The 18,354-nt window shown below is 33.3% G+C and overlaps 1 protein-coding gene across 3 annotated transcripts in view; it reads left to right on the forward strand.

Annotated features, from left to right (window-relative positions):
- The window catches only part of CSMD3 (CUB and Sushi multiple domains 3), a 581,587-nt gene that overhangs the window by 382,658 nt on the left and 180,575 nt on the right, over positions 1-18,354 (forward strand). For all 3 annotated transcript variants that reach the window (XM_059467476.1, XM_059467484.1, XM_059467493.1), the window contains 2 exons: positions 207-333; positions 1,025-1,227. In XM_059467476.1, the coding sequence (XP_059323459.1) occupies positions 207-333; positions 1,025-1,227 (330 nt within the window). The remainder of the gene's footprint in view (positions 1-206; positions 334-1,024; positions 1,228-18,354) is intronic.

Raw genomic sequence — 18,354 nt, forward strand, 5'->3', positions numbered from 1 at the left:
ATTATTGTATCTTTCTTTTTCATCTTCATTTAGAGGAAATTGGGATTGGTAAGTAGGTGAAGCAAGGGGTGAAATGCTTATTTGTTTTTTTAATATTATGGCATATGATCAGTTTAATTGTGTAACCTGTTCAACAAAATAGTAAATGTATAAAGTGGTTGCTCAGATGATTAGCTTTAAGATCATTCCATAATGTTTTTTATTAGCTGAATGTGGAGGACGGTTTAAAGGAGAGTCATCAGGAAGAATTTTGTCTCCTGGCTATCCTTTTCCCTATGACAACAATCTGCGCTGCATGTGGGTGATTGAAGTAGACCCAGGAAATATTGTCAGGTACTGAAAATGAATCCTAAAATTTAGACTTTTTATTTTTTGGGTTTTTTTTCACTGTAATCAAATCTTACGGGCATAATAACCAAATCACTCTCTTGAGTGAAGGGAAAAAAGGGGATTATGGGTGAAAAACTTAAGATGCAAATCACAGGTTTTGGCATTTTAGGTTTGGGTTGAAACTGTTGATTTTTAAGAAGCATTATCCAAAGAAGACTGAGCTTTAAAATTGGTTATAATTTTGTGAAATGCAGGAGGCAGAAGAAATCTTTAGTGAAAGACTATATTAAAAAATACCACAAAACAACGAAACAACACAACCTGCATTTTCAAAGCTCTTTTTAGTTAATTAGTTTTGATGGGAATGTGATATATAATATTGTTTTAGAAAAACTGAAACTAAAGCTCTCTTCTGAAAAGATTGTGTATATACTTATAGTTTATTTGAATGGCTAAAGTAATATATTATTTTATGGTGGAAAAATTCAAATATTCTAAGGTTTTTTTTTCTTTCAAATTCATTTTTGTATTGGGCTGTCATGCATTCAAAGATAAATGTGTGAAACATTATAAAAATTGCCCTTTGGAGTTAAATTTTATTTGGTTGTTTTTCTGTTGCTTGTTTGGTTTTGTTGTTAAAGTTATATTTTTGAGTAATATTAAAGCTGACAATAAAATCATTATGTTCTTTCAGCCTCCAGTTTCTTGCTTTTGATACTGAGGCGTCCCATGACATTCTTCGAGTTTGGGATGGTCCACCTGAGAATGAGATGTTGCTCAAAGAAATTAGTGGCTCCCTTATTCCTGAAGGCATTCACAGTACACTCAACATAGTAACTATCCAGTTTGACACAGACTTTTACATCAGTAAATCTGGATTTGCCATACAGTTTTCAAGTAAGTTGATTCATTTAATTTTTAATTTATTATAAGATGAATTCACTCACAGAAAATTATCATGCTAGAAACACTTGAAATCAGTGACTACATTTCTGATGTTTTAAGGGAAAAAAGTGGCACAGACTTAAAGATTTGTTGTAAAAATATTTTTTTATCCTAAAGAAAGAAATAAACAAAAATAAAATATCATGTTCTTTGCTAGTGTTGGTTTTCAAGGGCAGCTGGGACAGTGCGAGAATGCTTATAACTATGATTAGTGTTTTTCACAAAGGAGGCGAAGTAAGCATGCTAAAATCTCCATCCTTTTCTAATCAGTAAGAGTTTCTGCTTTCAGAGATATATGTGGTGAGTTTTCATTTCTTTTGTGATTGTGTGGGATGAAAACAGGAAAGAGCTCCACAGGAACAGCAATGTCCTTCTCCCTTTTGCCTTCTAGTGCTATATCATCTTATTACAGGCAGCAGGATGACAAATCTAAACAGTTGCCTAACTGTTATTAAATCCCTTTAGACATTTTATTGCTGAAACAGAAGAAATCATTGAGCCAGGTCCATTTTGACCTTCTTTTTCATCGGGTCAGTGAAATTTATATATATTTTTTCAAGATTAGCAAAGACTAGTCTAATATAATTTTGTGTAGTGGTAGCAAGGTTTCTAACATGGGTTGACACAGAGACTCAATGTTAACACTGTTTACCTCATTGTGCTTCCTGTGCTTGGTAGCTGTATTAGCCCTTGTATTAGCCCTACTCTTATTCTTTCCATGTGTATGACAAATACATGTATGTGCATACAGTAATTTAAAGGAAGGATGAATTATGGAAATGCAAGTACAAAGTGAAAGATATTTTATTTGTAGTGACAGAGTGCTTCAGCTCCATCAGCTTATTTTTGAAGCTCTGAATAGATGTTTTAATCCTTTGGCTCCAAGGTATTTTTGCCATTTTACTACCTTCCCCTCTTTCAGACCCTGTATGAGAGATTCTCACATGTTTCCGTTATCAGACATGCTTTTATATTTAATGTTGAAGCCAGAGAGGGAGACCATTATGCACTGGACTTATTTAGGCAGTCATTAAAGCTGAGTGGAAAAATAGATGGATGCAGAATAATAATGGAGTTACAAGGAAAAATGGATAGTACATGGGAGTAAAGTTACAAAACAGCTACTGATGCATTTGCATTGATTTATGTGAAAAAAGGGTTTAGAAATTTATCTGATAGGCTTTTTATTTGTTTCTCCATGCTGTTGCAGTCTGTTGAGTTCTAATGACACTAAAGAAACTGAGAAGTTTTACTGCCTCAGCATTGCTCTTTGTCTTTAGTCCAGATTCTCAAAATCAGAGTGTCCTTCTCAAACTGTTGATGTGGCATGGTTTGGGTGTATATTCTCGGTAGAAAAACAGAGGATTTTTGTTTTGTTTTGTTTTTTTCCCTAAGTAAATATTTTAAAGTAATGTGCAAATATCTACAGAACCTGAATAACACTATTGCTCTATGGACATATTATTTCACTAACAAATAGAGAAAAATATTTGAGGAGATGGGGAAATGAGAAGGACAATTCTTTGCAACTTTGTTCCAAGTATTCATATACTTTCTTTGAGTACATAATATTGTCTGAGTAAAACAGATGGTGTCTTTATACTCTAGCTACATTGTAATTAACCAACAGAAAGCTCACACAAGGGAGGTATCTGCTTTTACTTCCCTCTTGCTATTTCATGAAGACAATTTAACTGGATTATTGGCCCTTTTACCTCAAGAGGAATGTTATTCAATGACAGCAGATATTTTATGTTCAAACTCATTTAAGAGTTTGAATGCTTTATTTTCTTCTCTATTATGTTCTTACCCTTTAAAGAAAAATGTGTTTCCAAAAATGGGTTAAGCCTTTCTATTAGTTCCTTACAGTTTTTTATTTCTTTTTATCAATTGTTCTTACACAATTTTGCATCTGTCATTTAATGAGCAAAAATTATCACCACTGATAATGTGGTATAATTTATATTTGACTCCTCTATAAGCCATCCAATGTTATCAGAAAAACAATTTTTGTCTGGAGATACAAAAGGCAGGTGAGATAGCATTCTTCACCAAATTAAAGGGTGGATGCAAAAACCTAAAGATAAAATGTTATATAAAAAGTAGAAAGAAAATTATATTTAATTAGTATTATGTATTACAGCAGGCAATATTAGAATTGTTTCTTTCTAGGGCTGCCCAAAGCAATCCTTTAAAAGTCCTGGAAGTTGTTATTATTTTTTAAAATTTAGAGGATCCAAAGGGAAAAAAAATCACAATGAGATTTTTCTTGCCCATTATGTTAATTAGTCTATTTTTTTTTTTCTTTTTGTCAACTTGCCTTTTTGTGGAGGAAATAAACCCCAAAAGTTTATTTTTATCTGCAAAAGTAGAACTATTTTGACGGTTTAAACATTCACAATCTCTTTCTGTAATAAAATAATCACAGAATCATTGAATGGCCTGGGTTGGAAGGGACCTTAAAGACCACCCAGTTCCAACCCTCCAACCCTCTTGCCATGGGCAGGGACACCTTTCCCCAGAGCAGGTTTCCCTGAGCTCCATCCAGCCTGGCCCGTTGAACACTGCCAGTTGTGGGTCACCCCCAGCTTCTCTGGGCAGCCTGTTCCAGTGCCTCACCATGCTCATAGTAAAGAATTTCTTCCTCATATGTAATGTAAACCTACTCTGTTCAGTTTGACCCTTGTCCTGCCACTCCATGCCCTGGTCAAAAATCTCTCTCTGTGTTTCATGTAGGCTTCCTTCATGTACTGGAAGTCCACAACTAGGACTCCTTGTAGCCTTCTCTTTTCCAAACAGAGCAATCCCAGTTCTCTCAGCCTTTCCTCGCAGGGGAGGTGTCTTATCTCTCTAATCATCTTGGTGGACTCACTCCAATAGGCTCATGCCCTGTCTGTGCTGGGGACTAGGAAGCTGGATGCAATACTCCAGCTGGGGTCTCACAAGGTCAGAGTAGAGGGGTAAGAAGTTATTTCTTTTATGCTGAACTAAGGAATGCTGGAGATTTTTTTTATGGTTGACAAGTATAAATTTCTAATTTAACAAAATTGTGCATTACTCTCAGAGGAAGAAATAAAAATGGTGAATTTCAGATGAAATAAGGGAACTCAGCCTGATTGTTCTTCTCTACTTTCCACCAGTTATCCAGGGCTAGTGAAAGTATACAGCTTCTTTTATACATCTAATGTAAACAAAGAAATTAATGACTTCACATCATCACTAGGCATAGCAGAATTTTGGTCTAATATTTCTTTTATGTGTCTTTATGTCTTTCAATTTTGTATTGGACCTCTGCAAATTACCATAACAGTATCTCTTAATTAAACATTACAGCTTTTCAGTTTCTGCAGTTTTCTTTGAGACTTCAATGAAGTAACATGATAGAAAGCAGAGCCCACAAATCCTGAAAATCAAAGTAGCAAAAGACGTATAACAAAGCAGAATATTTCAAAAACTTTGTATATATGTGTAAAAGGAAAATAAGAAACTCTGGTGATTCAACAGTAAGACAAAAATATGAGTATTTTGGAACATGTATAAATGGCATGTGAATGCCTATGTAGCTATAGAACAAATGCCAGTGGTCTAACCTTAAAAAATTGTGAAAAGTTGACAACAGGCCAAAAGCAATATGCAAACAGGAAATGCCTGTTACAGTATATTTTCTCTCAGCTGAAAGAGACAGAACATGGGGAGCCCAGTACATACTGGAAAAACACCAATTAAATCAGCAGTAATTTTTTTTTTTGAACGGTGAGTTCTGCACAAAATAGAAAATTAAACCTTCAAGACAAGTGAAGAGAAAGTGAAGGGAACAATCATGTCCTTGCCAGAGACATGAGCTGTATTTCTCAGGGTCAGAGCAAAATATGAGGCACAGTGAAACATTTTCATCTGTTGATATCACTTCATGTCACCAAGATTAAAGTAGTAGCTGTGAAAAAAGACAGAGAACTGAAAGGAGAGTAAGAACACTAAAATGTAAAACATTTGCTGATAACAATTGTGTGCATATTTAAAATAATATTTTTAATCACTTTAATATTTCTGAAGTGTGTAATATTAGATCAGATCCCAATGAAATTAATCAAATCCTTTCCACAGATTTCAATGGCCTTTGATTCTGGTATTACAGGAAAGTTTTCTCTCTGCTAACTTTAACATTTCGGGTGCCATTTAGCTTTCATGCAGAAAGGAAGGATCTATATTCATCTTTAGTAGGCCATTATTTCACCACTGATAGCTGCACTACTGAATCACTTAGCATTACAGAATACATTCTGCTCAGATCTCAGAGTGCAGTCACATTTCTGACTAATTAAGCAGCACACAGGATAGAGCATTTTTGAGTATTATAATGCAGTCAGTGCAGAACTAAACTGTAAATATTTTTTGAGTTTTAGAAGGGTTTTGTAAATAGATGCTCTAGCAGTATCTCTTATATAACAGGATATGCCTTAAAATGCTTGGATTTACTGTCAAACTGCAGCTAGCTGCTCCTTCTTATTTTAACACTGGATGTGCCCTTTGGAGTACTTACCTCTATATACTACAGAAAAAGCCTAGAACCCTTGAGGCAGGTACCTGCTTGCATGACTGTCTGACAATATTAATTTCCAGTCTAGAATTATAATGCATCATATTGGTTGCATTGATTACTGTGATGATTAAATGCTTGCAAGTCAACTTTCTATATTTATGATTTATAACCACAGTGTCTTCTGAATGTTTTGTGTTCAATTTTTTTCTTTTATTTCTTTTTTCTGTTATTGTTTTTGGTTGTTTTCATTGTTGTCTTGTTTTCTGGTGTGATTTCTTTTGTTCAAAGACAGACCTATTAGCCACATTCATATGTAGGAAGATTCTTTTGATGATGAACACCTTCCTGTAGTTCTATTTTTTTTTCTTTTCTTCAGTTTTCGAGTAACAAAGATCTCTACTTCTGATATATTTACCCTGAAGGGGATTTGCAAATGCATATGGGGAATTTTACAGGTTTCTTTCTCAGAATGCTGTTTCCTACCACTGCTGGTATAGGGATCACTTCCTGATATAACTTTTTCATTTTTTCTGAAGTCACTAACATAGGGTTTATTTTTCCTTGTGTCTATTCCATAGCAGAAAGAAATTTTAATCTAAAATATTTTCACACTCTGGTTTGCTGATTTCTTTCAACTTTGAGCAGAATCCTTTGGATTTATAGATTCCAGGAGCACTACTTTCCTATCAGAAATATCTGTGGATGTCCACACTTGTAAATTTAGCTCAGTAGATTTCTTTTAGGTTTGTAGGAGGTGGTATTGGTGTGCATTTTCTTGTTTAGTTTCGGGATTTTTTTTGTTTGATTTTGGGGGTGGGTTTGCTTTGTTTTTAGCATCAAGAGGCTTAAAAAGAAAGAAACCATTTATTAGATTTGTTTCCTTCTATTGGCTGTTACCTTCCTTTTAAGAAGTAGATATTAGTAAAAGGAGTGATCATTTATGTCTTTCAATGACACAAATTTCATTCCTGTCACAAGTTTGTAAATGGCAATAACTTAGTAGCTGTCATCTCTCACTTCAGTAGCATAGATGGTACGTGCATTTATGCAGGCAAATACTATGAGTCAATGCTTACCTGTAAAATGCCTTGGTAATGACTTGTAGCTAGAGAGACCTGGATTTATAGTATTAATAAGTGAAAGCTGAAAGGAAATATAAAAAGAATTTGGTGACTTATAATTACATTATAAATATTTTTAACATTATAAATAAACAAGTCCTCCTCTCCACCATGTCACCAGAAAAGTAACTTCTTTTAATTATATTTGAGATTAAAATTCCTGATTTTTAAACCCTATGCATTATAGTTTGTCCAAACCTTTTTGACTTGTATGAATAGAAAGTCTACTCACCTGTCCTAAATTTACATATGTAAAGTTGACTTTGTCTGACTTGTGACATAGCATTTCAGAGAGATCAAGCTGATAGGGTTCCAAATTTCAAATGTTGTGTGTCTCAGACTTATATTTTAATTTCATATTTCAATTTTATATGTGGGAGAGGTATTCTTTGAATCTGAAAAATCTGATGTTATCTTTTCTGTTAAATAATAATAAAATTGAACACTCTGCTTTAAGCTTCTTGGATAAATGTTCAGTTCCAATAGGTTACTTTAATTGCAGAAGAAGTCCATTATAAATATTTATAAAATAATATATTTATATATATTTTAAATAATATAAATATTATTTAAAATAATAGTTTTATTGCAAAACTATACTTCCAAATTTACTTTGCTGTATACACAATTATTGGTTCTTAATATTATATTATTGATTCTTAATATTAATATTATTATAGTATTGGTTCTTAATATTATTATTATAATATTGGTTCTTAATATTATTATTATAAATAAAATTACTTTTCTGTTTCAGAAAAGGTTCTCTAACTTCCATATATTTTTCTCCTTTGGTCAATCCAATCTCTCATTGAAATCTAAGTCAGCTATTGAGCACCAGACAGCAAAATATTTATGTAATAATACAACTCCTTGAAATTATTTCAACTAAGACACTTTGAAGATTTAATTAATAGCATGTATTTTATTTTCTGTTCTGTATTAGTCACTAAAAATTTGTCAAATTGTCAACAGAAAAGCATTACAATTTGGTCTATATCCACATACACAAGTGTATGATTTTATTCAAAGTATCAAATCATAGAATGAGGATATGAGGAAGACTGGTGATCAAATAACCTGTGCTTTTAATATAGTTTGCCTCTTTGGGGCCAAAATTATGTGACTCCATCGATTGGATAAGGAGTATAATCCCAATTAAGCTTTCCTTCCTTTCTATTTCCTTTGCTACCAATAAGTGGACAAAACTGCATGAGACCAAGACTTAATCATGTTTTGTCTTCTGCATACAAAGAAATATAATCCAGACCCCTTGTCTTGTGAAAAATTCACCATGACAATTAGTCTCTGCATTCATATGCTACATTGATTACTCATCAGTCCATATTTGCAATCTTATATAGAATATCAAGCAAAATACTGTGGGACTGATGAATCCATCATTTGAGGCTTATGTGATTTATTTGTACAAAACCATGCACAGGTGACAGGTTGCACGTCTTTAAAGGTACATGGAGTTCATTTTCTTGCAATAACTTCTGTACCTAGGAGAACAATATATTGAGCTGTTTTTACAGAATTCTCCAAAATGGTGTCTTGCTAAACATTTGATATAAAAGACAGAAGAAAACTGTGGAATTGACATTCAATAGCATGACTGGGGAAGCCATTTTCCAGTGGGAGATAAATTGGATGCTATAGTTAATTTGTTCTCTGTTGTCACTGAGCAATTTTGTTTTTCATTCATTCTAGTTAATGTTACTTTGGAGATAGATATTCTGTTCATAATTTTCAGTATCATTAGTTTCCTTTGTTTATCATTCATGTGCCATCCTTTATAGATACATGCACATGCATGCATGTGATGGGATCTTTCCTGCAAGTACAGGTACATCTTCAGGACTCTTACCTTTTTTCTACATTCAGATTGCAGTAGAGTTCACAAATGTACAGGAGGGACAACTATTTTGAGACTTATCTTCTGTTTCTCCAAGGTCTTAGTCTCTTCTCATTTGAACATCTCTCCTTTTTAAGTCAATGAGTGTAAGTGAAGTGCATATTCTATTGTATACAATCCATATCAAAGGAAAGGAAAGTGTCTTGGAGGTTTTATTCCAAGCTTGTAATTGACTGAACATCACAGAAATGCATCTAGAGAGAAGTAATATTTTGAGAGAATATTTTGAGAGCCTATATATATATATGCATAATCATTAATGTTGGAAAAGACTTCTGAGATCATCAAGTCCAACCATCACGGTAGCACAAACACCTGCCATAGTGGAGTTGACTTCAAGTGTGTCAGTTTATTGTCTGTTCCTACTTTCCCTCTTACCCCATTTCTGCCCAAGGATACCCATTTTGTAACATAGTAATATAAAAGAGAGAGATTTTTGCTTCTATTGTTTTTGTCAAGGAAATGATATTTTTTCTTCACAGCATTCCAGTAAACTGCCTGATCTCATAACTGACAGATAGAGAAAAGACTCTTGACTGATGATTGCTTGTCTTTCTGTCTTATGTGTATGAATGTGGAAAAAATTGAAAAATTATTTGTGGACTGGTGTCTTCATTTAGAGGCTGGAAATACTCTGACATGCAGTCTGAGATACAATTCATTTGCAGAGATGAATTTTAAAATCTTGCTAAATATATAAACATAGAATCTTTATTCTTATTAATATTCCATTGTTGTTTTGATAAAATGTAATATGTACAATACTAAAGAAAACAGAAGCTATTCTTTGACAGTGTTCTTTAAATTTTTCAAGTGATTATAGTATAATACTTCCTTCAACAGAAAAAAATTATTGCCTTTGCAAAGAACAGGGTAATTACATTCAAGTGTATGGACAGAATATTACCAAATGATGAGGCAAATTCTGCATCAATGTCAAACTTATCAATTATAGTACACCCTCCCCACCACCCCCCCAACCCAACCCAAGCAAACAAATAAAAAGAATGTTTGGAAAAATTTTACAAAAATAAAACATTCAGACAGATTAAAGATTTGACCTTATCTTTAGGAACTATCAAAATATTCTCGGTGTTTTGAAACTATAAATCTAAAATGCAAATATAAAATTTATGAAACTAAAAGGCAAAATAAAAAATTTAACTTTTAACATAGGAACAATCTCCCCCTCTCTTCAGAAGATTTCAGTTAAAGGACAAGGCAAACCAGAAGTGCTGTTCTCTCCTATACAACCATATCCTGAACAGTTGCAACAAAGCAGGTTGCACACTATTCTGCAGACCACCAAATGAAACTCTCACATTTTACCTCAAATCATCTGAAAAATCTTTTTAATAGAAATGTTGTTAAGAACTGAATTACTATTAATAAGATTTTTCACTGCCTGAGCAGCCCTTGTGTGTGGCCCGAGGTTCTCATAATTTCTTCTTTTTGAGCAGCTTTTTCTATTTCACTGTATTCACATGTATACATAAAGGAATATGCACTCTGATATAATATAAAAATCTTAAAAGAACCAAAATGTTCCAAAAAACCCCAAGCCGTAAACACACAATCTAAATGAAATTAGGATTTTCAAAACCGTTTCCAGCTGGAATGCATTGCCAGCATGATTAGATATTGACACAGTATCCATTTTTTATTGAGTTTCAGAAATTATCTGAAGCCATATGTCAATTTATTTATTTGGGCCTGAGTTTCATACTCATTACCAAAGCTCTGAGCAAATACTTAAAAAATAATACCTGTTCCAAGCTGGAGAGTTCATATTATTGGAAAAAAAAGATTATTACTTATGTACTGGAGATAAAATAACTCTTAAGGTTTCCAATAAGACACACTAAGAGAAGTGTAGTGCTTTGGATGGTTTTACCACTAGTATAAATTGAAAAAACAAAAACAATAAGAAAAAGTAAAATTATCTCATTAAACCAATGTCATTTATCTGCCTAAGAACTACAATGTAGTTCCTAGGGAGATAAATCTAGTAATACAATCCATAACCTATCCTTTCTGATAACCTATCTCTAATCCTATCTGATAGTAAAATCAGATAAAGAGCCTTAAGAAAAATCTTCATGTCCATTGTTGCCCTCCTCCCCCATTTACCATCCCCACCCACACCCCCCAAAAAGAGGCTATACCAGGTTAGAGTGTAAACAAGAGTTTTAAAACAAGTTTAGTTGATGTCTGAGTTGGGGTCAAGCTGGTGAGGAATCTTGTTCTGACTGTTGGTTGTGGAGTGTGTGGCCATGAAGGAGCCTTAGCCCAAGCTTTGGTTGTGCAAGTGTGACTGCCAGAGTTGGTCCAAGAGTGGTTGGATGGGGAAGTTTCCTCAGCACAGAGACCTGCCTATACAACCTAGAAAACCTGGTTATGCAGGATGTTAAACTTCTTCATTGAAGGGATGTGTTGTCCAAAATGAAATTCTGGTTCTTTGATTTATTCCTAATATTTTCCCATTTTAATCTTCAAACAATAACTGACAAACTTGGATAGAGTCGATGAAGTCATGCAAAATCAACAAATGGAGTCTGTGGTTAGAATTTACTTAAGAATTACAATGACCGTGCTTCTAAATATCTGTTAGATCTACAGCAGAAAGGAGAGTTAAAAATAGATTAAAGAAATGCTATCAGCAATGCTTCTGTTAGTAGAAGACCATGAAAATGCTGTAGGTAATTTGTTCTTTCTTTTTCAGGAAAATTTATATAGAAGGTTGGATTTAAAATAGCAAATACCAGGCTTACCTGGTTCTCAAACAGCATTAGAGATTCAGGGAGACTGCAGTGTCCATATGGGCAAAGGTTTTATGTGGGTCCTGAGACAGCTTGAATTTTGAAGGTGCTTTCAGGTTTGGTTCAGGCTGATGTGTGTTTGAAAGACCAGCAATACTAGAAAGACTTTATTTAAAGTGATAGGAGTTTAGAAGAATATGTTGGTTTAAATAAGTTTATAATAATATTTTAAACATGATTTGTGTTATAAGGGCCCTGAAATTTGGAAGGCTTGAAGCTACTGACATGACTGTGGGCTCTGGGGAAAGAAAAAAAAATTAAAGGGGAAAAATGAAATTTTTTTTTTCCTTAATTTCTTCAGCTTTGCAATTCAGACTCTTTAATTATATTTGACTTGGCATGCATTAGGACATCAAATTTACAAATCACTGTTAACACCAAGAAATCTCAAGACATTTATTATATTGTTTCCAGCATCAGTGGAGTCTCTTACAGCCTTGTCCAACTTTTAATGCGATGTTTCAAGGTATCTTTCCTCCATGAAATTAGAGCTGTCCTTTTAGAACATTTCAGCCACCTGTTAAATTGCCTGGACTTATGAACTATCAGAAACTTTTTGAACCTGGTAGTAACTTACGGCTTTTGAAGCAGGAATAATCAATTAAGAATATTTAATTATCTGATTTATGGATTAAATATATTTTTCCTTATTATTGAAAAGATGTATCAAAACCTTTTTATACCCCACATAAAGGACACTTTTAGAAAGATCTGTGTTTACATCTTTTCTGGGTATGATTGAATGCTGGTTTAGTGGTTTCTGTGGCTCTGTAGGAGCATTTGCACAGTATTGTACAGCTCATAAAGAGATTATTTAGGATCATCTCCCTCATCTCTACTGCTCAAAACACATGAATCTGTATATATGAATGCTCTTAGGAAAAATTCAAACAAGTTTTGGGTGGAAGGGAAATTAATTTTTTGCATAGCTTGGCTGCCAAGATTCTAAACAAGATTCTGCCCCACTTTTTTCAAGTCACCTAGCAGGAGCTGTGTAAGATAAACAACTTTCCAGAGTAAATACTTCTGCCTCTGCAATGGCATTTGTTTTCTGGAGGATTGTTGATCTCATATTCAAAGTCTAAATTAGAAAATATGGTTATATGACTATCTGAGATATTAAGTCTCACTTGTGGGTCCTTCAGTAATTTCTGTGTTAGCACATCACACAGGAGAACTAAGAGGAGCTGATGCACGGATTGAAACAGCTGGTAATGAACCACTGCTGGCAACACTGTTTAGAGATATTCTTAGTTCAGAGTCGATCTAGCGTAGTTCAGTAGTGTATCTTCAAATTTAGCTTCATCCAAATGAAAACAATTCATCTGCTCCAAAACCATGACCCACTGCAAACCAAAACACAATCTGGAGTTTTATTTTACAAACATGCTCAGCTCAGAAGTGTGTAATAATGTTGTTGAAACACTTTCTGTCACTCTGACCGTGTAGAGAGACACACAAGCTCTGTGTATCTCATATGTTCACTAATCTCTCACTCACTGAGCAGTCTGAGCATGAGCTGTGTTCATCCCCATCCTGAGACTAAGAATTGTCTCTTAGTTCTTTATCTAGCCCAAATTGTTTGACTGATTGCATGTGATTACTCTGAACTAGCAGTGCCAAGATAAAAAATAAAATAGGTTTCTGCATTTTTCTCTCTTCATTAAAGAAAAAAGGCTCTCAGATGATCGCTCACAGGTTTGTGCAACACACAGAGTCACTCTTGCACCTGTTATGCTGCATATATTAGGTAATAGACACATCTGAGGTTTGTCCATTTCCCATAAAAATGTTTTTATAGGAATTTAATGGATAACATTCACAAATCACAGCTTGCTAGTTATTCAAGACAATATTTCCTACTCTGAGTTTCCAATTATTGCAATAGAATAAAACATGAAGTATTCTTTTCTTACTTTATCAACTCTAATACATCACAAAGAACTTTAATGCTTATACATGAACTTATGGGTAACTGTGATAGCCCAATCTTTATTTTGCAGAAAGGTGTCAAGATTGCATTGCAGGTAATCAGGCATATGTAAAGGCATTATTCCCAGAATTTTTGCTTACTCCACAAATTTTCATGGGGAATTATGTGATCACTTCAGTGATTGAGGTGCCTGAATATATAAAAGGAAAAAAATCCCCCTTCTTGTACTGGAATATACAGTTCATAAACAGTATTGACACATTCAAGAGAGAGAAAAAAAAAAGGTTGAAGATAGGTAATGAAAAGAAATATTAAAAAAAAAAAACAGATTAAAGAGGCAAAAAGAGTTGAGAATGGAGGACAGAACACACAGATAACCTCTCTGAAATAAAAACCTGTAAACATACACAACTTTTAACTGTAGTAATGATGAGCTAGAGTCAGGCACATGAAAAAACCCTTATGGCTACAGCAGACATGACAGAAAGCTGTGATTAAGAAATTCAGTTTGAATATATGGGGAATACACGTTATCTCTCAAATGCATTAATTCTATAATTGCAAACAGTATCGAGATATTCTTTCTCCAGTCTCCTTCTTGCATGGCTATTTTTTAATTTTTCCCTCAAAAAAAAAGATATTTATGTTTGAGGATTCTTATTCTGACAAATTTATTTATAAAAAAAAATCCACCTCCTCTTTGAGGTAAATAGATGACAATAAGCAAGTAAAAATGGAATTTACCAACAGATTTAATATTAAAATAGAGACAACACATTTAATATAGATTATTAATACATCATTTCTGTCTAAATTGAAAAAAATAATGTATTTCCTTCTGTTCCAGTGGATGAGAACATTAAATATCAATCTTAAGTAAAAGTTTCTCCCTTATGATACTGATTGTAGAGGGAATCTGGGGAACAAGCTTATTAATATGACACCAAACTTTTGCATGACCAAAATTAAATTAAATTAATCCCAGTCCCAGTTAAGCAAGTTGATTTAGACATGTGCTTACAAAGCAAGATATGTGGTGTTCAGAAATAATATGAAGGAATAATTTATTTATGTTCCAATCTCCATGTAGTTGTGGAACTCTGGATACCTTCTCTTCGTTTATTCTCCTTAAAATGAATTAGAGAGGGAAAAAAAAAAAGAAAAGTAAGGAAAAGTAATTTCCTAAAAGTAATTTTTAGGAAATCTGTAATGCCCACTTATTTCCACACAAAGTATGATGACATGCAAGAAAATCAAATAAACAAGCCAACATGATTATGCATATGTATGTATATATATATACATACAAATATATGTATATGTATGTATGTATTTATGTATGTATGTATGTATGTATGTATGAATGTAGATAAATACCATAAATTATGGTCAAAATTTATATATATAATTATATATATATAATTATGGTCAAAATTATATATATATATAATTCTACCATAATTTATATACATAAACCTTTACCACAATTTAAAATTACCATCAAAGTAAAATAACAGCTGAAATTTTTGTATCTAAATCTCTCAGTTCCAGTTGTTGAAATGCTCCATGGAGGTAGGTGTATAGGTTGAAATAGCGGTGAAAGACACAAAGTTTTTGCTTTCAAATAAAAAATAAGTAGATTTTTATATAGATAGAAATTAAACATTTAGAGAAAAATGTGTTTCAAAAACTTGTATATATATTTGAATTGTCCAGTGTGCATGAGGCTGAGGCTATTTCCTATTTTTACCCTACCACATCTCCAAAGTCTGTTTGAAAAAATGTACTAAGTGCTCCAAGTTAGTAGCTTTATAGCTTTACAGTGTGCTTTCACTAAGAACTCATCACTGTTTTATTATCCTGATGATGATATTTAGGATAATGTCGTGCAACTACATGAATAAATAAATCACATATCATGTAACAGCTGTATTATGAAGGTTTTTTCCTCTCTTCCTTTAGGTAGCACTTTAGGGAGAAGAGAGAAGCAAAATTTCCCATAGATTTTAGGCAAATCTAGCCTAATAAATGATTATTTATTTATGATAAATCAAAGTATATTCAGTACTTTTAATGGCATGATGCATTCTTTCCCTTTCTTACATTCTGTTCATTCAGAATAAATTTTTTATCAGCCTGTTGAGAGGTTTACCTGATCTGTCAAACCAGTTCATAAACCCTTCAGTTAGATTTTCTGCTTTTAATAGAGCCTTTCAAACTGCTGAACAAACTCAGAAAAAAATGAGAATTAGACTTCCAGAAATCATCTACTTAAAATTCTAAAACCCAGATGATGACATAGTGGGAGCGGAGAAGCTCTCTTTTGCATTCTAGTGTTCCAGTGCAGAAAACAGTCTTAAAGCAATGGTTTTATTTTTAAATTAGATCTGTGTGTATTAAGTGTGAATTAGAAAAGTTTCAAAATATTCATGGAATAGTTAAAGTTGGAAACTACCTCTGAAGACCTCTAGTCCAATTCCTTGGTCACAAAACAGTCAAACAGATAACAACCACTCTGTAAAAAAAAAAAAAAAAAACATAAAGAATTGATCACACTTGAAGTGAAACAGTGTTTTCCTTTATACATCTGGAGTTTTGCTCATTGCATCTTCTGATTGCTATCTTTGTGCTTTTGCTGCACACATGCTTCCTAGAAGGGCTTTTGTCTTCTCTATTCCTTTTCCATAAAGCTGCTTTCTAGTGAATTCTTCCTTGGGATTCATTTGTCCCAGATGAATTTCCTTTTTAGAACCTCCTGAAGTTTTTCTCAGGCTTTTTCTCCAGCCTACTGAGACCTCCCTAAATATCATCCCTGCACTAGAGCATATCTACTGATCAGCCAGTGTCTGTACACTTGCCAAAAGCCACCTTTGTCTCATTGTCCCCATCTTTAATGAATATTGAAGTCAACAACCACCCCTGAGGGACACTGCTGCTAAACAGCTCCTGCCTGGGTTTTGGATCATGGACCCTCTTTGAACCTGGCACACCAACCTGTTTTCCATCCATTTCATACTCCACTTATCCAATCCATGCTTCATGAATTTGGCTGCAAAGCCAAAAGTCCAGGAGGTGTGTTGAGCAAGTGTGCAAGCGTGCCAGATGACTGCTATACAAGGCAAATAAGGGTAAGGTGATAGGTTTGGGGCACAGATCTCATCTTATAAAAGTAATTTGCATAAATATTAGTAAGTGATTAAAATACCCAAAGAGATTGTATCAGAAATTCCTATGTGGCCACTTTGTGTCTTTTTCAGCCATATCCAATTTTTTTTCAGAATGATGCAATCTAGTAAGAGCAATATGATGAACAGACAGTAACAAGTTTCATGCCAACATTGTCTCTTTGGTCCCTCAAGACTGATTGCAAATTCTGAGTGAGAGTCAGCCCCCATTCTTCTGGAATTGCATGTTTTAGATAAAGCAGAGAACTGTTTTTCTTTTTAATGGCAAAATTCAAGGCAGATGATATTAAAGTGGGCAGAACACAGTAAATTTAGTAATCTCATATCTTAGTAATATTTTTTCTAAGTTTAAACCCAGGAACATATTTAAAGATACAAACAAGTAGTCATGATAGTATCTAAAGCAGAATTTTTTTTTAATTGCATGACAATATTAAAAAATAAAACTGTATTTAATTTATTATGAAACATTTAAAAGAAATATATATTTAATAGTTGAGGACTAAGAAGGAAAATTTTCCCCTTCTATTCATGCTTGATTTTTTGAGAGAATTTATTTGTGGGGATTTTTTCCCTATAGTCAGTACTTCCTAGGTTTAAAAACAACTCCATAAAAATCCCAATTTTTATACAGCTATAACTCTATTGCACCAATTACATTTTTATTAAGTATGTCTCAGAAAGGAACGTCCTTGGAGAGGTTTTTTTGGATTTGGTTTTTTTTTTGTTTTGTTTTTTTAAGATAAATACAGTTAAGACCAAAATTTGCTCTTCAAGAACATTGAAAATACAAAACCCAGACACATTTTGGATGAATAGATTGCTGTCTGCTGGTATTACCTTACCAGAAAGAGGGCATCATCTGAATTAAATCTCAGTACTGCCACTTTGTGTTTATGTTACACAGATTGCTGAGCTCAGTGGGACTAGTTCCACAGGCAAGTCTGACATTTGCTATTTATTTGTAATACATATAACATGTTTCTGTTCCTTAATGTTAGTAAGAAATAATATTTACTTGAATAAATATTGATGTACTTACTTTTTGCTAAAGCTTGCATTTTAGTTTTAGTGCATATTTTATTATGTTGATGAAGAAGAAAATTTCTTTAAATTTTTTTATACTTTTTTGTAATTGTTGTGATTGTACTTTATCTTAATAATAATCCATACTGATGTATAATATATAGCTTTACATTGTCTCAGAGTAAATCCATGTGTATTTTTTGTAATGATTTCTTTATTATTACTACAGAAGTCTTGTGTTGTAGATAGGTCCTATGCAAGGGCATAGATATGAGTGATCAATAAAATTATCTTCCAAGGTCACAGCTGAATGTTACATCATAGATACATTTATGAACTACAGAATTATGGAGAACTGAAGATGTATGCAAGCATACCTTAATTGGAAAACCTGAAGTCCTTAATCTGCTTTTAATTCTATTCATATTAAAAATTGCTCTAAGTTAAAAGTACTAAATGTCCAGGGTAATTGGAAATCTCCTCCTTTCCTTTCTGCATGCTGCAGTGCTTCACAGAATTAAAAAATAACTACAAGAA

This window comes from Ammospiza nelsoni, chromosome 1 (assembly GCF_027579445.1).
Source record: "Ammospiza nelsoni isolate bAmmNel1 chromosome 1, bAmmNel1.pri, whole genome shotgun sequence".
NCBI classification, from domain to species: Eukaryota; Metazoa; Chordata; class Aves; order Passeriformes; family Passerellidae; genus Ammospiza; species Ammospiza nelsoni.